At 35.9% G+C, this 23,257-nt stretch overlaps 2 protein-coding genes across 6 annotated transcripts; one reads left to right on the top strand and one right to left on the bottom strand.

The window, feature by feature from the left end:
- The first annotated feature begins 881 nt into the window (after window positions 1-881).
- Window positions 882-6,255, top strand: LOC129243104 (uncharacterized). The gene is made up of 7 exons (XM_054880229.1): window positions 882-1,516; window positions 1,577-2,405; window positions 2,471-2,580; window positions 4,704-4,856; window positions 4,920-5,080; window positions 5,155-5,402; window positions 5,456-6,255. The coding sequence occupies exons 1-7, from the start codon at window positions 1,031-1,033 to the stop codon at window positions 5,848-5,850; spliced, it is 2,382 nt and encodes a 793-aa protein (XP_054736204.1). The 5' UTR covers window positions 882-1,030; the 3' UTR covers window positions 5,851-6,255.
- Window positions 6,123-23,257, bottom strand: LOC129243105 (protein kinase C and casein kinase substrate in neurons protein 1). 5 transcript variants are annotated; one of them, XM_054880233.1, is made up of 11 exons: window positions 23,151-23,250; window positions 22,625-22,796; window positions 20,770-20,876; window positions 20,156-20,265; window positions 11,596-11,945; window positions 10,521-10,747; window positions 10,344-10,464; window positions 10,150-10,260; window positions 9,887-10,062; window positions 8,601-8,758; window positions 6,123-8,536 (listed from the first exon to the last, which is right to left on the bottom strand). In XM_054880233.1, exons 3-11 carry the CDS (start codon window positions 20,871-20,873, stop codon window positions 8,424-8,426), a joined length of 1,470 nt encoding a protein of 489 aa, XP_054736208.1. In that variant the 5' UTR covers window positions 20,874-20,876; window positions 22,625-22,796; window positions 23,151-23,250; the 3' UTR covers window positions 6,123-8,423. The 5 variants fall into 5 exon arrangements, with proteins under 5 accessions (XP_054736208.1, XP_054736207.1, XP_054736209.1 ...); XM_054880232.1 differs by lacking the exon at window positions 22,625-22,796 and having other exon boundaries at window positions 23,151-23,257; XM_054880234.1 differs by lacking the exons at window positions 22,625-22,796; window positions 23,151-23,250 and adding an exon at window positions 21,413-21,634.

The raw sequence follows: 23,257 nt of genomic DNA, 5'->3' as shown, positions 1-23,257 counted from the left end.
ACTCTTTCATTTTATTGCACAGCTTTTATGCATTACTCAATTATTTCATTTATTTTTTCCCAATTTTCCCTTAATACTCCAGAAATAATTATGATTAGGCTGAATATTTAAAATGCAAGGCGAAATTTAACCAAGGTAAGTTACTAAAGCAGCTGATTTGTTTTTTCTTGCGATTTGTTAAAGAGATCCGGTTTTTTGTTGTTGCCTTGTTTGTTTGTTTACATTCTGACCGAAATTTTGGCATTCAAAATACCAAATTGCAAAAAAACAAATATCTACATATATCCACGACAACAGTAGTCAGTGGTGCTCACACTCACGAACGTAAACGTGCGCCCATATCAGCTGACATAGATAATTCAGCCGATACGTTGAAACTAATGAGAGTCCCATGTAAATGAATTCTCACCACCTTCCCTTCCGTGTGGTAGATCGGGACGTTGTTGTGCGATTTTGGATAGTTTCTGTAGAATCGTGTCAGCTAATTACTCTCTCACCACACAGTGTTGCCAAACAGTACATTTCGAAATCATTTACAGAATAGATTTAGAAAAATTTTAATTTTTGTTCAAATAACTTAAAAACAAAGTTGAATGATGTTTATTATAGATAAATGAATTATTTGCATTTGTTGGCTTTTGCTTTAATTTATTATATGTACAATTAAAAATTGTGTGAAAAAGTTTGTATTGAAAAGGATGAATGGCAACATTGTGTCGATATAACCAAACACAAACCGATGTATTGTGTAAATATATAACTAAAAGAACGCAGTTGTTTTCTTCGGATAAGTTTTGCTCAATTTTGTTTATTCTACGGGCAACGGATAGGAACTACGATACGTTGATGAATGTGAGATCCGTTGCGTACGTTCGTATAAAAGCATATTCGTTCATTGATTGTTATCGCGTTCAATGTGTTCGTAGAATTATTATGATTTGAGTTAAAAAAATTGTAAACAAAACAAATGTCTGAAAACTGTTTTGATGGCGAAGTTATATTAAATGAATATTGAATTAAATATTACAAGATGAAATACGAAAATTGTGTTGAAAAGCAAACGATCGAATACACGCACACGACTGTTCCGGCATCGATGCGGAGCCCCTACTGGAAATATTTTGGGTTTCCTTCGGATAGTGCCAATAAAATTTTGACCCGTCAAAAGATCATCTGCACATTATGTGGTACCGCCATCACTTACAACAAAAATACTTCTAATCTCCGTACACACCTTATATCACGGCATCCAGAGCGATTGCATGAAATGCATCACCAGCAGCGGCAACAATGTTCGGCATTCTCCCGCAGTTCTAATATGGATGGTGGCGACAGTGATGACGCTTCAACAGATATTTTGAACGAAATTGAAGCGGATGAAGAGAGCGAAGTAAAAGCGCAATCATGTAAACGGTCCAATTCAGAAGATTTAAATGTGGATAACCTTTTAAAAGTTAAACGACTAAGCGCAGGTTGTCGTGAATCCAATAAAATAACGTTGTCCATTAGCCAGGAGGTTAGTATTGAGAATAGAAATAAATGTATAGATTCATTTGATTCAAGAGCTTACTTACAGAACTGTCGTAATCAACATCAGGGCACAGTAGCAGTGCCGAACTCTTTGCACAAAAAAGAATTTCAGGATGATCAACAAAGCGGACATAATGAGGAACATGAGACCATTGTTACCAATGGGTGCGGTTACGAGTTACTCAGTTCAGAAACGGTCAATGCCTTAGCAACGAATGGAGTGGAAGACGTTACCGTTAGTTGTGCTAATAACTTTGTTGTTGAGACTTTACACAATGAGGCAGATGAATTTGCAGAGGGCGAACCAGTAATTCTTGATAATGATCTCACTCAAAAATCGATGTTCGACTACTCCAATGATTCACCGTCGAATCTTCATGAGCAAGCAAATATATCAAATACAATGCTGGGGGAAAAAGATTCCTACATTGAATTACTTGCGAATATGTTGGTTACTGACATGCTGCCACCTAATTTATTGCAAGGACAGGGTTTTAAGCAGCTACTTAACTCCATCGGAATCACTAATGTGGATAAATGTGAAGTTGAGAAAATAATATTAGCTGACTATGGTCAAATGCAATATATTCTTAAAAAATACGTTACAACAAATTTGTTGCAGCAAGACAAACCTTATTCACTCAGTATTGAAAATTATATGGACATCGAGGAGCAGATTGTGTTCAGCATATATATTAATTTCCTTAATTTCGACTTTGATAACAAATTGGAAAGTGTCCTATATGAAGAAATTGTTTGTAGGAATCAAATAGACTTGCATGACGTTCTGAGGGATTTCGATCTCAACCGTTGCGCGGCCATTGTAACAACGATGAAAGACAACTCAATAATAAAGAATTTTGCCACATCTCACGGTATGTATTAATACCTGGAATTTAACATTTAACCGCATGTTTTCATAGTAAAACGTTTTTAATAGGTATTGAAGTGGTTCCATGTTTGGAAGCATTGCTAACTCGGTGTCTCAATCTAATCTTTGAACAGGACGAGGTGTCTCAAATGTTCAATAATATTTTTAAACTACGCCAGGTATGTTTACCAATTAAAACTTAATATAACAAAGCGCTAAATTCCTCTAGATCAATAAAATTTAACACGTCCAAGGAACATAATCTCCACAATCGTTTTAGTGTGAAAGCCTATATAACTCCTTAATATGTTATTTCAAAATATAACGCTAAATCGGATATCAGACAATGACTGAAAAAAAAATCTAGCTTTCTACCTTAAGGGGTTATACGCAGTTATGACTTTCAAAAAAATCGAATTTTTTTATTGCATTTTTGTAATGTACATATATACAAAAGTATACGCACGAAATTTGAAGTAGATCTAAGCAATACTTTCGGAGTTATACCTAAATATGTAGAGATGCCTCGGCACGTTTTAAGGTAGGTATTGAAACTTTAAACGTGTTTTTTCAAAACGGCATTTTTCAAGTCGGTGTACACGATATCTCGAAAACGGCTTGTTTGATCGGTCAACCGTTTTAACTCAATCTTTAAAGATACATTTTCTAGTAATTAATCGTTCCTTTTGTAAATCTGATACTTATTTTCCATTTTATAATCAATTTACGGCCAAATTTTAACGTAAAAATCGAAATCATTTCTTTTAAAAGCTGCAATTTTGTGAAAATTCACTATTTTGATTAGCCGAACGATTAATTACTAGATAATCTAATATAGGGTGATCAATTAAGAGTTTTTTTCATTTGCGTTTTTTTACAGATCGCGCGCGAGTTGTGGCAAACTGTCATCGTGGATTTGTTGAACAGCGTTTGGCATTTCATCATGGAAAGACTCACACCGCAACAACGTCTACAAATTGTTCAACTGTATTATGAAAATCAGCGTTTGAAGAATATCCGCTGTTTTCGAGCAAAATTTTGTTCAGCGATGAGGCGCATTTCTGGCTCAATGGTTACGTCAATAAGCAAAATTGCCGTATTTGGGATGAAGAGCAACCAGAACAGGTTCAAGAGCTACCTTTACACCCAGAGAAAACAACGGTCTGGTGTGGTTTATGGGCTGGTGGAATCATCGGTCCATATTTTTTCAAAAATGATGATGGCCGCAACGTAACTGTGCTCGCTACTGTACCATGATATCGGACTTTTTGCTACCTGAAATTGAATCTAATGATCTCTACGACATTTGGTTTCAACAAGACGGAGCCACTTGCCATACAGCTCGTGAAACAATGACTTTATTGAGAAGTCATTTCGGAGAGCAGCTGATTTCACGTTTAGGACCTGTGAGTTGGCCACCAAGATCTTGTGATATCACACCTTTGGACTTTTTTCTTTGGGGATTCGTGAAGTCCAAGGTCTATGCTGATAAACCAGCTACGATTGAAGCTCTGGAAGCCAACATTACGCGTGTTATTCACGACATACCAGTCGAAATGCTCGAACGAGTGATTGAAAATTGGACCTTCAGAATGGACCACCTTAAGCGTAGTTGCGGCCAACATTTGAATGAAGTCATATTCAAAAAGTAAATGTCAAAGAATGTCCTTTCAAATGATAAATAAAGGTTTTGAACATAATTTACATTTTTGTTTTTTTTTTTAACTATTGAAAAAAGCACCTCATGATTGATCACCCTATATATTAACAAAATTTGTTTGGTTTTTTGATTTCAGATAATCCAATCCTGAGTTACGATGTACACCGTAAATCGTCTTTTTTTAAAGGAGGTTCCAGAAATCGCCTGCAGCGCGCTCTATAATCAACATTTTCATAAATAAAAAATTTTAGTACGTTCTTGAAGGATGCTTTTATAACCGCCAAAAATTTTCAAATTAAAATATTCTGAAGTTTCTTCAGGATAAATCCTTGACAACCCGTCTTTTATTTGCTTCATAACTGCGTATAACTCCTTAAAAGGGCATCTAAATATTTCACATACATTAGCAACAAATAAAATCGGTAAATTTTCATCATTAAAGAAAATGAAGATCTAAGTGTAATCGTTTGCGCTATTGCAAAATCCTATAGCTAAAACTATTTAATGAAATAAATCAGCGATAAGTATACATATGTAGATCTAGGTGTTATTTTTCATGAATACATTGTAAACTATAGTAAAGAAATCTTGGCATGGGGTCTTGTAAAACGTCAACACATATTTCAATGCTTTACTTTTCAGAATTTAAATTTGCCGGAACCGCACTTGAATTGCCCCTGGTGGAAACTGAAATTTCTGCAAGATTTTCTGGACATCCCAAATGAAACTGGCAAGCAATACAGTGAATTGTCTTCCGAGTTGGAGTCTTTCATGGCATACTTAAACCCGTTAAAAGTATACGCTCAACCCATTTGAATCTACAAAGATTTTTAATATTTTTCGCATTTTACTTAATAGATTACTCTTGATACAATAAACACAGAACCGCTACCTCTCTGTACACTTGTGCGTCCATTGATTATGAAACTCTTCGAAGAGCATTTCCTGGTATTTAACACTGACGATAATATTTATCTACAGTCGGCACAGCAAGTCATTAATGATGAACTACGCCAGAGGTAGGCAAAATATTTAACAAAATGAACTTTTTTCGATTGATTTATTTATAATCTGCTGTTGATTGTACATTTAGCATAGCAAAGTGCTCATTTTTTTCTGAGGCAGTACTTTTCGATGTGCGCTTTCAGCACGATTTCATTCAGCCTAGGCGACATCCGACACATCAGTCACAAAAAGCCGCCACTTTTGACAATATCCAGCGTGTGGAGTTGGCGGAGGCAGTTTGTCAGCGATTCCAACGTCTAATGACTGTGCCCCCCTCAAACATAAAATTGGATCAAAGCCAGCAATGCGCCATAACCCAAGTTGCACCGAAATCGAGTTAGTATTCAGTTGATTATGCCATTGTTCCTCATCTCATACCTTTGTTGTAGGTTTACGATCGTTTTTTCATCGCATTAGCGGTGCGGCAAGCCGCAAAAATGCACACAACTTGTCTCCTGAGCCATCACAACCAAAAGATGCAATAGAGTTGGAATTTAATCGCTACAAATGTGAGCCAACTTTGGATTTAGAGCAATGTCCGATAAGTTGGTGGCAAATGCAGTCCCAACAATATAAACAATTGTACAAATTCGCCAATTATTATTTGAGCGTGCCATGTTATGCGTTTCGTTGGCCGACGAGTGCGTACGACGAAACGGAGACAAATGAACGCAGCGTGTGGTGTCAAAAACGTAGGTCACTTCGACATCAGCACCCTGTAGAAAAGTGTTTGTGGTATTTGCACTACAATCGCGCCTTTCATAGTAAGATAAAGCCTAAATGATCTGTGGATGGTGGAAAAATTCAGGAAGTTCCGTCTGTGCATTAAAAAAATATTAACATTTCATTTCTGAGGCAGTCTGCGGCAGACTTGATCAGACATTTTCTCTTCAAATTGAATGAAATTAAATAACGATATGTGTCTCAAAAATACATAAAAAAGTAGGTAGGGATATAGTCCCTGTACACACATGTAAATGTATTAAAAAGTGTGCAAAAAGTTTTTTCAAAACAGTCCGGTGGATTCAGTTTCTCTTATAAAATAAAATAATTAAATAATTTGGCATTATATATAAATCAACGTATTTCATATTTCTTTATTTTTTTTCAAAATGGTATAAGTTTAGTAAATTATAATTATATAAATACTTGCTACATTCGTGTATGTTTGTATAATGGTAATAATTCATATTATTGTTTTATTTTTAATTGAAGTTTGGCTATTAGGTGGTGTTTTCCCTTTTTGAACTTCATCCCTAAAACTTTTACGGCAGCAAGCAGTTCTAAATTTCTTTGCACATTACAAGAGTAAAATCTTAAAAAGGGTAAACCAAGGTAAAAATATAATACAATAAAACACGATTCCAGATTCATTAAAATATGGTATAGTTAAATAATACAATAATTATCTCCACAACAACAGGTTCATTACAAAATAAGAAAATGCCTTACGCGTAACTCTGATCTCTAGCGCTGATTTTTCAATCTTTTCTCATTCCAATTAATTAGTAAAACTATTTTAACTAGCATAATCATGCAATTATACTACGTGTGTAATATTGCTTTTTGGATTTAATTCATCCATAAACTACATACATATGTATGTCGGACTCTATCCTCCTCTCGAATAGTTTTAGGGTGTTTTCTTTTCCAGATCCACAAAATTTCTAAAAAAAATATGTTCAACATGCATATCAAAAACGATTTATTTTTTATAATACTTTGATGTTTTGGAAGGTGTCGGAATACGCTCTACCTTTATCGATGCTTTGTGTGTTTTTTTATCAATATTTAAATATGGATATAACATTTTTAGCTGTTGCGAGAAATTAGGGCGTTCATCTTTAGAAGTTTTGCTTTTGAGGTACTAAGCTGCCACGCCACAAGCTTCGATCATCGTCTGATTTTGTATTCAAAAGTCACAAAATTTGTTTGCTTTATATGGTTAGAAATACGAATTCCCTGGTATTTTACATCGAGGGTATACCGGTATCCCTATTAACGGAGAATATTATAAAAAATAAAAGTTTTTGGATGTATGTTGAAAAAGTCTAAATTATGTTCGAGTTCGAAACGAGTGACCCATATGTATGTATGTAAGTGTATATTCTACAATTTTTTCCACTCAAATACAGCATATGGTTGTATTTATACATATCCATATATTTATTTGGACTTATAAATAGCAAGTGGAAGGTAGAGTGTGCTTTTAAAATCCAAAGAGATATGAGACGGTTTTTAGGGTACTAAAACGAAAGCTCGATCGGCATAAACAGTAACAAACGGATGTTACTATCTAAACTGGCTCATATATCTTTTGACCTTGTAGCCCACTCTAAATGAAGGTTTTAAGTTATACATATTTTTATTCTTTCTGAATTCCTTAATACAAATTTTTGTTTAGTAAACATAAATTGTAATTACAATTAGCAACAAGTAAATTTGAGTTGAAGATTTTAATGAACACACAGGGTGGCCCAAATGCAGGTATCACTGTCATCCTTTCCCGATCGGAAGCTTGACTGCCATCCCTCGCGGAACGTCGCTTTGCGGGGCGAGGCGCATTTTCATATCTGTGACTGATTAAACACTGTTGCTTTCATTCTGGATACATAAAATCCACAACTGATTGTCGCGATGCACAGGGGTTTGGATTCTTAAAGTGGTGACCTCATTGGCTCATTTTTGTTTGTTTGTTGAAAACGTGGGATCTTAGACGATCTTTGGTTTCAGCAAACAAACAAAGACGTAAAATATACCAAAATGAATGATTTTGTGTGTGTGTTTGTTTTAAATATTATTTTCAAAAAGATACTTGTATTTGGACCACCCCATTTGCCTTTAATTTTCCATTTTACTTAAATAGAGCGCGGATTTGTGAAAGAATTGGATTCTGGACACTACTTTGAAAGGAAGAAAATCTTTAATTTGGTCTTGAAATGCTTTCAGCGTGATAACAACTAACATATATGATTAAAATCACATTTAAATTTTTTCACTGCTATTATAAATAAGCTGACAAGACTTATTCATTCTTATTTGTTTTCATTTTCGATTTGTTTTAAGCAATCGTTCGATATCTAATGTATACAATTTTGATATATAAGAACAAATAATTGGCTACAATCACAAAATATGATTCTAATGGTGATGTGTTTCAAGTATTCCTTACTATTTTGTCTCCGGTTTCTCTCGATTCCTTTGTAAGACAAACAAAAAATGCTAGTCTATGATAATTTCAATGTATTTTGTGTCGAGTTGAATGATGCAACGTGTTTCGCATGTCTAAATATTTCCCTGGTTGGCATTCAATTGTTACTTATAATTTTTTAAATTGTTCAAGAATTGTTCATATGTTTACGTATGTAACGGTTCTACATAGTTTGCGGGGTAAAGCCCAACGCGTCCATTCATACGTCCTTTGCACCAACCTTGTTCATCTTCATCTTCAAGTTTCTCAAAGACATCACCTTGAAGACAAATGAAATTAGAAATATTGTAATTATTGCGTTAGTTATGTTGAATCATCGCTACCTTGCTTAAATGTTAGCTCGTCATCTTCTGCCCCTTCATAGTCATATAAAGCCTTAACTGGTACACCTTTTTCTCCATTATCGACCAACACATTGTCGCCTTCATCCCATTCCTCCTCCTCTTCGAATGGATTAACTTCAGGCTTGCCATTGCCATTACTGGATTATAAAAAAACACAGAATTAATGTCATGCAACGACAGTCAGGTTTTCACACAATTCATGACAAATGGTTGCTACTTTTACTCTAAATGCAAACTTTTTTCTGATTATGATATTGAGCTGTTACAGGCACGCATTTGTCCAAGTACATGTGAAAGCTTTCAGTTTAAATCTGAGCTTGGTTTCGATTTGAATATGTGGCAACTTTTTCCCCTTTGCGTGTGTGTATGGATATGTGTTGTGTGAAGATTAACTTGAATGAATGGAAATGAGGTTTGCTACTGTAGCAATGTAGCATCATAAACAATCCCCATACATGTACAGGGAATGCTGCTGGAGTGATGGTCCTTGGCCGGATATAAATCCGGGACGTTCTGGTAGCGTAGGACCGACCTCATCTCACTGTCTTTTGTGCCCTCTACCCATCTCAGTACCTCATCTAAGCCCAGCTCTCTGAACAAACCTAAGATGGAGCAGGGTTGGGGTGAGCGCATGTGCCTTTCTTCCAAACGAGATATCTTTTCTTTTTCGCACTATAGCATTACATTCGTGAAGAAAGTGTGTTGAAGTTTCAGGGGATTGGTCGCAGAAACGAAAAGAGTCTGGAAAGATTGCTGCGCAACTTGTAATGACCTGTGAAAATACCAGTGAGCTTTCTCAATTTGCCTGAACCTCTTTTAATACTTTTTCGTCCAGTTCCATGCTGAATTTTTTCTCAAAATTAATAACCTTAGTGATATTATCGCGGCGGCCGCCGTAGCCGAATGGGTTGGTGCGTGATTACCATTCGGAATTCACAGAGAGGTCGTTGGTTCGAATCTCGGTGAAAGCAAAATTAATAAAAACATTTTTCTAAGAGCGGTCGCCCCTCGGCAGGCAATGGCAAACCTCCGAGTGTATTGCTGCCATGAAAAAGCTCCTCATAAAAAGATCTGCCATTCGGAGTCGGCTTGAAACTGTAGGTCCCTCCATTTGTGGAACAACATCAAGACGCACACCACAAATAGGAGGAGGAGCTCGTCCAAACACCTAACAGAAGTGTACGCGCCAATTATTTATTTTATTTTAGTGATATTATCGCTGGGTGACTGTCAAGTGGGAGCTGCAGGCTCAAGGATTCACTTACGTTACGCTTGAATTACGATTGTTTGAAGCCGATGTTGTATTTGCGCTTTTAGCAACCGTCGCAGCCGATGACGCTGTCGCTGTTGTGGGCGAAGACGCAGAATCTTGTTGCATGACTTTTCCACTAGATTTACTGGAATTTGCTGATGTTTTCTTTAGACTATTCGTATTATATTCCTGCAAATAGAGAAAATGAGTGCTGTGAATACCGATAAAGAGGGAAGAGAATTTGTTGGAAAACAGATAGGACAATACTATGCATACATGGGGATCCTCAGAAACAGGACGTTGGTTGATTAGGGTTATTGGTGCTGCCGGAAGTGCCTCCTTTGATTTGCTGCCCTTTGCTATGTCTCGGAATTCTTCGGTGTACTCCTGAAATAGAAGCACGAGAATCGAAAATACATACATATATCGATCTTGTTGCATTGAATATTTGCTGCAAACACATTACATACCAGAAACGCTGGCCAGTTCATAGCCATATTTACGCCATGATTATTCGACCACCACTTTAGATCCTTCTGTTGGTCTGCGTTATTTATGGTGTGGTAGAATTCTTCGTAGATTTGTGGCAGACTGTGAAGTTACCATAAATGTATTATGCATATCAAAGAATAAAACAACTCACGCACCATTGCACCTTGGTGAGGTCCAAGCAGGCATGAATGTTGAATAGAACATCCTTAAAGAATACCAATCGTGTTCTCTCCATGGCTTGGCACTTTTCGAACACCGACGTCATATCCTCGATGTATACCGAATTATATTTGGTAATTTCTGCGATGGCCTGCTCGTATTTCTCTCGACATTTTGTCACTTGATCTTTAGTTTTTTGCACGCGATCGTGCATTTTTTTTACCTGGGGATATATGAAAAAATCGTTTGCGGGAAATTTGTAAGGCCAAAAATATATAACCAGTCAAATTATTTAATGATAATTCTAGATACTTTTTGAGCTTAACCCTTATCCTCTATCCATGGGCCAAAATTGGTCAAAAGATGTTTAATATAGAGTAAGAAAAAAAAAAACAAAAAAAAAAAAAAACAAAAAAAATGCTTTCAAGAAATCGTTAATTTTCTTTCTTCGGTGACACTAGGCTTTATTGTAGGTAAATAAAAGTTTAGATACTAAATTATTTGCGAGGAATGAATGTATTTTAATTTGTATACATTTTCCAACAATTAAGAGACTCGAGCATACACATAAGACAAATAGTTTTTAGCCGTATGTATCCAGTATGCATACTTCGACCCATATGCAGACGCCTAATAAATGACTCATTTATATTGAATTTTCGGCATTATCTAAAAATGCGAGTTGCACAGAGGTTTTTGCCTGGCTTCATACGCAAACAAAATATCGCTCTTATCTCTAATAATCAGTTAACAATGTGGGAAGGTCATTAAAAATAAAGTCCCACATAAACGGTAAAAGCACACACAAATTGGTGAAGCGAAGTTTAATTATGTTGTCTTGGATGCATGCACAATACTCGTACAATACGGATTTTCCCATTTTTGCATACTAAAATGTAAAGAGCCGCGACGGCAATGATTTTTAGTTTTAATGCAAAAATATTTGTTTTCTCCGGACAAAATATTTAATAACTTGACATTGTTACGAGGGCTAAAACTTAATTCCCTGACTCTTGTTGATGTTGAGTGGTTATTTGGTGTTAAATTTTAAGAATTTCAATTTCATCTCACATTTATACACACCTGATCCGGTGAGAGTGAACTATCGGCTGTGGCATTGCGCTCTTGATTGGTGGCACTGCGCTCCGTTTTGCAGGCTGCATGATAATCAGACTTTGTTTTCTCTACTTTTGCCAGCAATTTGGCCCAAGGCTTTTGCGCCTTCTTAAACAAATCTTCCATATCCTTGCGTTGCTTGATCTGCATCAGCGTGTGATGATAGTTGTCCTTTTGCCAACTTTTTATTTGGGTGCTCACATCGTTGCACAGGTTCTCCTTAATCTTCATGTGAACGTCACTGATACGTTCCGACTCGGTGAGTACGCTTTTCCAAGCAGCTTCGGTAGTGCCATATTCGGGGCCTGGTAATATAAAGTACACGTTTTAATCAATTATGTCATACAATTTATAATATGTTTGCGTCGGCTAAAGAATAATTCGAATTCTTAAATATCTGAGGGACCGAATCGTTCTATTAAGTGCTTCATAGAAGTCATCGACGGGGTCGGGCCAAAGGAAGAGGGGTGTTGTTGTTGTTACAGCAGTATAAAAATGACCCGTGCATGTGCGGGACCCTGTCTTTGGCCGGATATAAATTGGAATTAGAATTAGAACAGACCGTCGTGTAATTTTTGAGATGTTATGGTAGGTAGGTAAGATGGCAAGAGTACCCCAGGTACGCTACAAGTAGCACTTACGTGCCGTTTTGATACCATAAAGTGGACCACTACCTGTGAAAGGATTAAGGGAGGAGATAAAACCGTCTACAGCCATCCAATGCTGTTGATGTAGCGGAGGAGAGAAAAGGGATCTAGGCTGGAGAATTTCATCAAGTCATCCCCAAAGGGGACACTGAGGAATCTCAAGCGCCTAGCCGCCAAAGCCGGACATCTGCAGAGAAAGTGTTCCACAGTCTCTTTCTCTGTAGGATCCCCACAGCTTCTGCAATGGGGGTTGTACGGAATTCCAAGCTTCTCCGCGTGAGTGCCGATCACCCAATGGCCAGTGATCACCGCAATGAGCTTGGAAATTGAATGGCGGTGATCACTGCGTTAAGCGTTCTTTTTATATCGTATTGAAGCCATAGTGCTTTTGAAATGGCACACGATGAGACAGACCTCCATCTGTCTTGCGCTTTTCTTAGAAAGAAGTTGTGTAGTTTCCCTTTAACGACGGCCAAGGGGATACCGATGTCTGAGAAGAGGGCAGCTGGATTCGGTTCTGCCGCCCCCTTCCTGGCAAGCTCATCGGCAATTTCATTTGTTTCCTGCACGTTCGAGGCGTTTAAGTTCCTCCTTACAGGACTTCACGAGAAGAGAGCTGCAATACGGCGACGACAGCGCCTTGATTGCAGCTGGGCTATCGGAAAAAATATTAATGTCTCCCTCCCAACAGCGATCCCGAAGCATTTTGCATGCCTGCAGGATCGCGAAGACCTCTGCTTGAAAGACGCAGTTTATAGGAGACCGAAATGCTGGCTGATTTGGAGTAGACCCCCGCTCCCACTCCAGACTCCATTTTGGATCCGTCAGTGAAAACAGAGGCATCTATATCCGCAACAACTCTCCCCTCTTTTGCCTGCTCGGAAAAATAGCCCTAGCACAATAATATGTATAAAAAATTTAACTATTTCTTAGTATAATGATGGATATGGTTTAATTCCAAACTAAAATAATTTTACTTTCAATCAGCTAAAAAATAGAATTTACGAAATATCAAATATTCTATAATAGGACAATAGTTGGCACGCCCCCTCTTAACCCTGCTCATCTAACAACTCTTTCTCTCAGGACCACCCCATACGAAAAAGCAAGTTACCAGTGACTACTGTTAAATGAGGTTGACGATGACGATCGATGACCCTACTGCTACAACAACAATATATGTATATGCGTTATAGCATGAACTTCTCCTAAAAAGGTACTAATGTACATATGTAAAAAAAGGCGTAGGCATATAATTATGCTATGTGCGCTGCATCAAAATATTTTAAATACCGTAACTGCTTCAAATAAAAGGATGATATCATTGGCATTAATGAATACAAAGAAGAATAATTTTCCGCAATTAATAACCACTCTTTATGGATGAGGTAGCAATAAAAAAATCGTTGATATTTTCTAATTATTTTTGCGAAAGTTAAAAAAAAAACTAATGAAAGAGGGCGTAACACCCCAACCTACAGAATCCCCCGACAATTGTGATTGACTCTCAGCGCTAAATGAGCAGCATTCCTTCTAAGCCAGAATAAAGATAGTCTCAACACAGTGATTTCTGTTATAACGGCGCACTTTCTCATAGGCAGACACCCCCAGAGGCTAGGCGTGTAGACACATGACTTCTGTAGAAGCTGTCTAAACGAAGAAGGGGAAGAGCTATCTCGCAGGAAGAGCTCCTGCACAACTGTCCAAACGAAGATCCATCACTTTAGATGGACAATTTTTAATGTGTTGGAAAATCGCAGCACTGTGGAAATCGGGAATCTAAAATTTTTGAAAAGTTTATGGAAAAAGCGAATACTGCGCTAAAGGAAGACCACACCCCTACGATCAAACATGATGGCGGCATTCTGAAGTTTTTGGGCACAATGGCAGCTAATGTAATAGGAAATATTTATCTGCTTTAAAAGCCAATTTTAAATCAAGCGCCCAGAAATTTTTTTCGACTGTGATTTCAAACGGTGTAAGGGTGCGGCCAGAGTGAACGCTGAAAGCCGAGCCGAGATTGTCAGTGCGATAAAGATTGCCAGTGCGATAAAACTGGTTACATACAAGTCAATACAAATAAGCTTGTGTATAACACAGTGAGCGCCGACAGGAGCAGAGAGCAAAGCCGATGAGTGCGAGAAAATAGTTTCAAAGCGTTTTGCCCGCTTTTTTGGATTGTTGATGTTTACTTTTTAGAGTGCAGTTGTGTTTTTAACACACTTTTATTAGGTCGGATTGTATGTATGTAAGTATGTATGTATGTATGTATGTAGGAATGTAACGGAATCTTTGAACTTAATTTTCACTGGCTTCTAAAAATCTGATCGACTTGAAATTTTGCACACCTATCAAGGACCGATGACAATGCAATAATTTGATAAAAGTTTTCCATTATCCTTATTAGGATTGCCAGGATTAATATTTTCTTTTTTTACCTGTGGGCAAAAAGTAAGGTGAATTTGGTTGTAAAATGAAAAATCTTTATTTATTCTTGTAAATCAATTTCATCCCCTTCAAAATAATCCCCTCTCGATAAAATACACCTATGCCAACGATTTTTCCAATCCCCGAAACATGCCAAATAGTCCATTTCCGGTATAGCTATCAGCACCTTCTTCGATTCAGCATCTATCTCCTCAATCGACTCGAAACGCGTTCCCCGGAGTGGCCTCTTGAGTTTTGGGAATAGCCAGAAGTCACACGGAGCCAAATCAGGCGAATACGGTGGTTGCGGAACGATATGCGTGGAATTTTTGGCGAAATGGTCACGAAGAACGAGTGCAGTGTGAGACGGTGCATTATCGTGATGCAAAAACCAAGAGTTGTTGGCCCATAATTCTGGTCTTTTTAGATGAATTGCTTCACGTAAACGACGTATAACGCTTAAACAATATTCCTTATTAACAGTTTGGCCAGGTGGAAGGAATCCATAGTGCACCACACCACGAAAATCGAAAAAAAACTGGCCAATGGAGTGGGGTAGCCGTTTCTCAGGCTCCCCACACGAAATAAATATAAGATAAATCATTATATAAATGATGAAATTCACCAAATTCATTCCTTTTTAGTGTAATTGGATGTTTTCCAAACTCTTTTGTGTTAATAATTGCATTAACCACACTAGGAGAAGCAAAATACTCTTCATCAGATGAATCCATTACCGTGTACAGCAATTTTATAAACACAAATGAACAACAAAATTAAATGACATAAGAGCAAAACACATGGAATAAACAAAATTTCAGCGCTGATTCTCGCATTCACTGTGTTATATACAAATTTTCTTCTCGCATGAAAATAAGCGTCAATAAGCTCGGCTCGGCTCGGCTCGGCATCAGCGTTCACTCTGGCCGCACCCTAAGACAATGACTGCAAACAAACAAGTTTGAGCTTATATGAATTTATAGGGTGGGCCATGTAAAATTTGCTTTTTGAATCGGCTATAAAAAAAAACTAATCAATATTTTTTAATAATTTTTTTTTTATTTTGAAGATTGAACATTGTCATTTATGAATGAAAAATAATATCGTTCAAATGACTGCCACGACTGGCCATTCGATCAACCCAATTTTTAAGCACATTTTCTATTGTTTGGGCTCCAATTTCATGAATGGCAGCTTTGATTTCGTGTTTTAAAGCATCAATCGTCTCTGGATGGTTCGCATAGCATTTGTCCTTAAGGGGTTAGGTGGGTTTGAAAATTTAAAAAAATCGATGCAGAGTTTCGCAGGTATACGCGTTTATCTCAAAACTCGATTTTTTAAGTCGGTGGACACGATTTCTCGAAAAGTTATGAAGCGATTTTGTTCAAATTTTGCACACATCTTTGGAATAACATTATCAAGTTATTGAACGAAGGATTTTTTTTTTATTTTTATTACAACTAATTTTTTCGAGCCAACACATGACGAAAATTTGACCAAAAAATGTGTTTTTTTGTTCAAAGTCTGTCAAAAATTCAAATTAAATTTTATTTTTTTTTCCTTCGTCCAGTAACGAGATTTATCCATGTACTAACGAAATATTTTTGGTTTTTTGATTTTAAATGAACCAATAATGAGTTATGCTGTTCACGGCAAGAGCATTTTTTTGTGAGACGTTAAGGGAGATGAGGTACCAACGGCTGAGTTTTCGGAATTTTTAAATAAAAATTTCACAAAATACTGTTTAAATATGTATCTTTGATATGCTGAATTGTTTAAATAAAATATATGATTGTATATATTAAAAAAAAAATAGTAAAAATATCCTTTTTTTGAACCTCTGTAACCCACCTAACCCCTTAACGGCTCCCCACAAAAAATAGTCCAACGGAGTTAAATCACAGCTCCGAGGCGGCCAATTGATATCGGAATTCAAAAACGGTAGCCAAAAGTTCGAGTGTAACTTTGGCAGTGTGACAAGTTGCACCGTCCTGTTGAAACCAAAAGTCGTCCATGTCATCCTCTTCAATTTTTGGAAACAAAAACTCGTTGAGCATGTCACGGTAACGCTCGCCATTTACTGTAACCGCGGAAGAAGAAGAAGACTCACCACTTTGGAAATAGGTTTTCAATATTTCCCAATTTTGTTCAAGTGTATAGCGTCCTATTTCGTAAATTTCAAACCTTTAAGTAAATTATGAACACATTTGACATGCCATTTGTGTTACCATTCTCAAAAAAATAGGTGGTTCAAAAAACAAACGCTATATGGCCCACCCTGTATTTACTTCACAAGTGGAAATTTGTGCTCCCACTTTACCCCTTAGTCTTCGAATCTGAATAAGATAGAACATTTGGGGAATGTTTTAGAAAAAAAGTTAGAAAGTGTCTAATACAAGCAGGAATGGCAAAATAATTATACAGACGGAACAAAAAATTTGGTGTTTTCTGTGAAAAGTCGTCTTACGAGTGTAATTGATGCAAAAGCATACCACATATCGCACTTGTTACGTTAAAGCGTAACAATTCAAAATCTGAACATTTTCAGTAGAGACGAAAAACTGTTTCCGTAAATATTAATAATATAGGTATTACAAGGGAAAAAATATGTAATTGCAAGAAAATATCATTAAAAACAATATAACGGTTGTTTCATTCTTATTTGTTTAGTAGTTGCGCTAAAATAACAAATTTTTGAGTGGTTACTCTTTTCCTTTTCTTTTAGAGTTGTTACGCTTTAACGTAACAAGTGCGATATCCTATGGACTTTTAGTTATTAGTAAATCGTACACTTTCGCTGTTGTGTGTACAATTTTTTAATGTAAAATATTGAAGTTTAATAGGTTTGTGTTATTTTTTTTTCTTGAATATACTAAATTTCTTCGTTGACGTTTCATTATTGTTGTCACTTATGTGTAGGAAACATTTGCAATAAAAATTGTCAAAGTTGCTGTGTTTAATGTTCTAACGCAGTATTTCGAAAAATATATAAATTTAAAAATTTTAATCAATCTTCGCATTGTTGTTTGGAAATATTTTTCTACTATTGTCCAATATAAAATAGCTCTAGTTAATTTAAGTTTCCTTAATTTTTACTCTCTTCGGCATACCAACTGATTAAAAAATCTCTCAGCGACAAGTGTGTGTCGATTTCAGGCCACCTCAGTAGGCATTCAACAATCGCAATCGATTTTTGAAACCTTTGGAATGGCACTCTGCTAAGGCAACGAAGAAAAGTATTCGAAATAATATTAAAAAAAATAATGTAAACACAAACGCATCTAAACAACAAATTGGTGCCTTACTAAACCCACGAGTGGCCGGCAACAACGCAGATAGATAGCATGGCATCAAGCCTGCCTGGCGTCTAGAGTTACACTCGCTCGCATTACGGGCATCAGGCCGCGCATCGCAAATCGTGTATACTGCAATACATTACCAATGAGCGATGACAACAAACGTAATGGCAATACTAACGACATTCGCATATCAATGACAGTTCGCGGATACCTCATATTGACTGCGATGATGCAAATTTGAGTGGCCATGCTAAGTGTTCAACGCTAAACATTGCGACTAAAAACATGACTTCATTTGACCAATTACAGTTTCTAGTCACAACTACGGCGCGCTCGTCAACAAACACCGATTATGGGGTCTATTCGTATTTTGATTTTTGCTTATTGCACTGCCCATGTACTTATTTATACAATACATTAGGGTGGTATACTTTATTTTTGGACTTTTGCTAATGGATTTGGCAATAGAGACGCTAGACTTGATATAATGTTTTTGCTATATTTTGGTATGGATGATATGCCGATTAATTTCCAACAAACTGAACAGAAGCAAGCCCAATTTAGCTACGGGGGATGAGTAAATATTCACAACTACTCACCCTAATGCGCTTACAAACTTGTGTGCAAACATGAGTAAATACGCGTTGTTGGTGATCGTTGAATACGTTCGGTTGATTAACTGCTTAGCATTTGTTAAATCATCGGCTTATCGCAATTAAAGGGTCAGTGTTTGCTACAGTCTAGTTTTATACGCTGGAACAATACCTCAATGACGTAATGTAGCACATTTATAAGCCAAAGCTAAATTTTTACAGGTGTTTTTAATAATTTTAATGCAATGCAGCTTCTTTAAAAAAAAATGGAATTTATTCCCAGGACGTGAATATCACATAATGAATAAAGGTGCCAGGCTAAAGATAGTAAACTTCTTTTAAAATTCGTAATTGATTAATTGAAAACTATTCTGCTAATCCTTAAATACTTTTTTCCGATTTTTTTCTATTTGTTTTACAATTTTTTTAAGATTATGTCTCTCTTTATTTTTTATGCTTCACTCCTCAAGTGGGTCCCGAATCGGAAACATATTGCTTGGATGTTTCATGAAATTGTAGGATAATACAAATCTCATTTCCAATAATTATTTATACATATATTATTTTTAATGCTAATTTCGATATTTTCAACGAATATTAAATTACTGCAAAATTTTTCAATTGTTTTTGTCAGCAAATGCAACAACTAAAATATATAACAAAATTGATACTGAAGCGAGATACTGGTAGCACATACATAAATATGGAGGTACATCGTATCATATCACAACTAGTTGAAAGCTAACGCAATAAAAAAAGAAACCGAACAAAATAATACCGACAACCGTCGATTTGATACCGGTGAAGTGACAATGCCGGCAAATTACTGAACAGAAAGAATGAAGAACAGCTCACAAAAATACCTAAATTTCACATAAAGTGTGACCCACAAAATGACAATCTTAAACAAAAATACATAAGTAAACTGACCAATAACAATGAAACCAATAGTAGGCATATAGAACGCAAAAGAAGCAAAGAGGCCAATATAGTTTTACAAAAATCGCACAGCAAAAGAATGTAAGTGGTTTATTTTTTTTTTTTTTTGTTTTTGCCTTTACCAGCCATGGTGACAATCAAAGAGAACGAAATGCTAAGGGAATATTTGCAGATGTAGCAAAAAAGAACTAATATGTGGGTAAAGCATTTTTATGAACAAACTTTTATTGTATGCCCCACTTATGTAGTAGACTTATAGGTACATACATATATAATTTATATAATATATTTACTGCCAGATTGTAGATAGCAATGCGTTTATTTTTATGGAAGTATATGTGTACGTGCAATGTTACCAATCAAAAGAATGTTAACAAAGCTGCTTAATACAATTTTAAATAATTTAGAAGAAATCGCACTAAGGCGATCGAATATGAGTTATGCTCTCAACGGCATCCGCTTGGCAGAAGTGCTTACATTTCCAAAATCTTCTACACTTTAAATTATTATTATTCAGATTATTAGTTGCAGTGGTATTTTAGTTTTAGTTATTCTCAAAATGGCAAAACCCCACTTCTAATTTTAAATTTTTTATCTTTGATTTAATTACCTTTTTCGATGAGTTCTCCCCATTTCTTCGACCACGCACGCAAATTCTTCGCATAACCTTTTTCGATATCAGCACGTTCTTGTATTAGAGTTTGCAAGTCATTACAAAGCCTATTGAATCGGAAGTAAAGGTTTTAATTATATTTTATGAAGCGTTTTTTTATCATAACGTTATTTTATATGAAAATGTATGTATGTATGTATGTATGTATGTCTTGTATGCATATGCAAATGATAGCACATCAATATTCTGACTAATTTTGAAGATGATTTTTTTATAAGCACATTGCCTAACAAAAACGTTTCTCAAAGTTTTCATCAAAATTCCATGTATTTATTCAGGATCTCTAGACAAATTTGTGTTATGCAGTTTTTAGCTTATTCAACTTTAGTGTAATACTTATAATAAAGTGCAAGTTCGTCGTACATTTCTTATATGGAGAAAATATGCACCCCGTCACGGAAAAATATTATAAAAAATCAAAGTTTTTGTATAAAACTGGATTTGTGTGGTTTTTTGAACACTCAATAGCCAAATAGTCAAACTGGTCAAAATATTGATGTGCTATCGTTCGCAGTGTGTATGTATGTAATGCATGTTTTCCCTCAACTCACTTATAGCCGTCTTCAATGCGTTTGGTGGTGCGCTTATAATTGCCAGGTTCCCAGAAAGAATCACTTCCTGCCTGCAGAAGGTGATCATCGCTGTGGTGCGACATGATCTATAAAAATTGGTAGAAAAAATTAACAACTTTTATCTGAATTCATCTAAGTAGAACGAATATAGGTATAAACTTTTTATAATTTAAATACACATTTTTCGAAGCACATATCCGCAGTTAGCTTTTTGTATCTTTCGAGATAGGCGCTATCTCCACGCTTTATTTGCGATTGAAATTTAAAGCAAGTGGCAAATGCAACAAAAAAAGATCACTTAGCACAAACCGGACTGATACAAAAACATCGTTACACAGGTGAGACTGATAGATGTGTAAGCATTAGGTAAATTTATTTCACCAACGTCGCCTTAGCTGGAGATACTATAGAATATCAAAGTACTGTTGCGCTCACTATTAATTCCTCTTAACAACGAACAGGCGCGATCATATTTGACGTCAATTAACTGCGCTCTCCCAGCAACAGAAGAGAGCTCGAAAAAGAGAGCAACGATAATATGGTGCGTTGAATTACGGACGGGAATGTAAATTTGTTAATTAATTTTTTTTTATTATTCACCAAAGGAAATTAATATGCTTACATAAGATTTTTAAAATTTCAGTCTTTAAAACTGTATGGCATTAACAGAGAGATTTTATTATTTCAATTGCACTTTGATTGACTCTAGGCTATAACTAACAATAAAGGTGCCGGCGAAAACGAAAGAAAATTTCTTTGAAATCGAAAGCTAAATAAAGGTTAACGAGACTCGTCTGAATGTTCGCGCCGTGTTGATGCACCAAAACTCACTGACGGCATCGATATTATTTGCTAACACAATGAACCGCAGCCGAAGCTATTCAATGAGTCTTTGGAATTCTTTCTACATACACACTTCCACTTACCTGCCTATACGCTTACCCTTCTCTAAAGCCGATGGGCTGAGGTAACTTATGGGCTTTACGCTTTGATAAAAGTAAGAAAATTTAGACGCAATACTCTTTTCATCGTATTTTCTCTTAATTTAATGTCTCTTAAGAATAAATGATAGAATAGGGGAACAATGGGATTGAGAAAATTTCTAATTAGATTTGTTTGTTGGTAATTTTTAGTTTTATCACAAAATTTTAGATAAGATATATTGATATGTACATATGTAGATATGTGTAAAAGCACAAATAAATTTTAGTGGGGTTTTTAAAAAAACATTGTAAAAGTCTGTAGTGACCACAACCACAATTTCTCTTTGGAAGCTTATCTATGCATACATATCAAGGTTTTTAACAGCAAACTGAAGATCTTGCATGATTTGGCTGTTGTTCTTGTAGGAACAGAACTTTTTTCAATTATGTTGAAAGTTTTCTACTAGTATTAAAATCTTTGGTTGAATATAAAGCCTATCTGTCCGTTCCGTTTAGAAGCGTATACCAGACGATCATGGAAACGTCCGGCGACATAGTGTGGGAGGATAGGTGTCTATCTATTACATCTCCGTCCTATAAGAACTGTCCAATTTCACAAAAAATGGTTCCAATAGCATGGCTTCGAACATATCCCTATGACGATAAATTGCTGCCTTTTGATTGGGTCATTTGCCACTTGTCACCATTGCAAGTGAATTTTTATTTGATTTTATTTGATTAGCTCAAATATGACCTTTTTTTAGCGTTACGTTGAAATAGTAATATCTATATAAAATACACTTCCTTCGCGTATAACTTTAACTAAACAATAAATCGTTTATGTGCACACATAGGTATTAATATCGATTTTGTATATACATATATATTTGCACATTTACGTCGGCACTTACTTGAGAGAGGGTCGTCTATGTACTCTATTGTAAAATAAATACACTAATTTTAAGTGAATGATCGTTTGTTAAAGGCAAAGCGAGTGCTGTTTGACGCCAGCACTTATATTTACGTTAAAAATGCTGAATGACCACTACCGAAAACAGGGCACAACAGACTAGACAAAAATTTCTATTAAAAAACAAAGGTTAACGAATTGTTGGTGAAGAAAACAAGCACAGAAAACCCAAAAGTCTAAATTTTCTCAAAGCTTTATAAAACCAAATGACTTAGAAAAACTTTAAATTTATCAATTTTTTTATAATTTCTTCACAATATAAAGGTAAAGTAGCACTCCCGACAAACAACAAGAAGAGGATCAAGTTTTCCGTTTTCTTTCACAGCAACTTCTGCCAGTTCTCACTTCCAGTTTTTCTATGCCTGATTGGGTTTGTATTATTTCTATTGGACAACGCTTAGCTAATACGACAATTATATACACAACTCAAAAGTAGCAAACACTATTCAATAAAATATATTTCGTACTTATTTATTAAAAAATATATGCAAAAATTTGCAAAGAAAATCCACACGCGAGCAATTGCCAATTGGAACGACTGCGAACGAATTTCCCAGCGAAGAAAACGGGAGTT

Source organism: Anastrepha obliqua, chromosome 3, assembly GCF_027943255.1.
Source record: "Anastrepha obliqua isolate idAnaObli1 chromosome 3, idAnaObli1_1.0, whole genome shotgun sequence".
In the NCBI taxonomy this organism is placed as follows: Eukaryota; Metazoa; Arthropoda; class Insecta; order Diptera; family Tephritidae; genus Anastrepha; species Anastrepha obliqua.
Note: the sequence above shows the minus strand (reverse complement) of the source record. Positions and strands in the feature narration are given on the sequence as shown.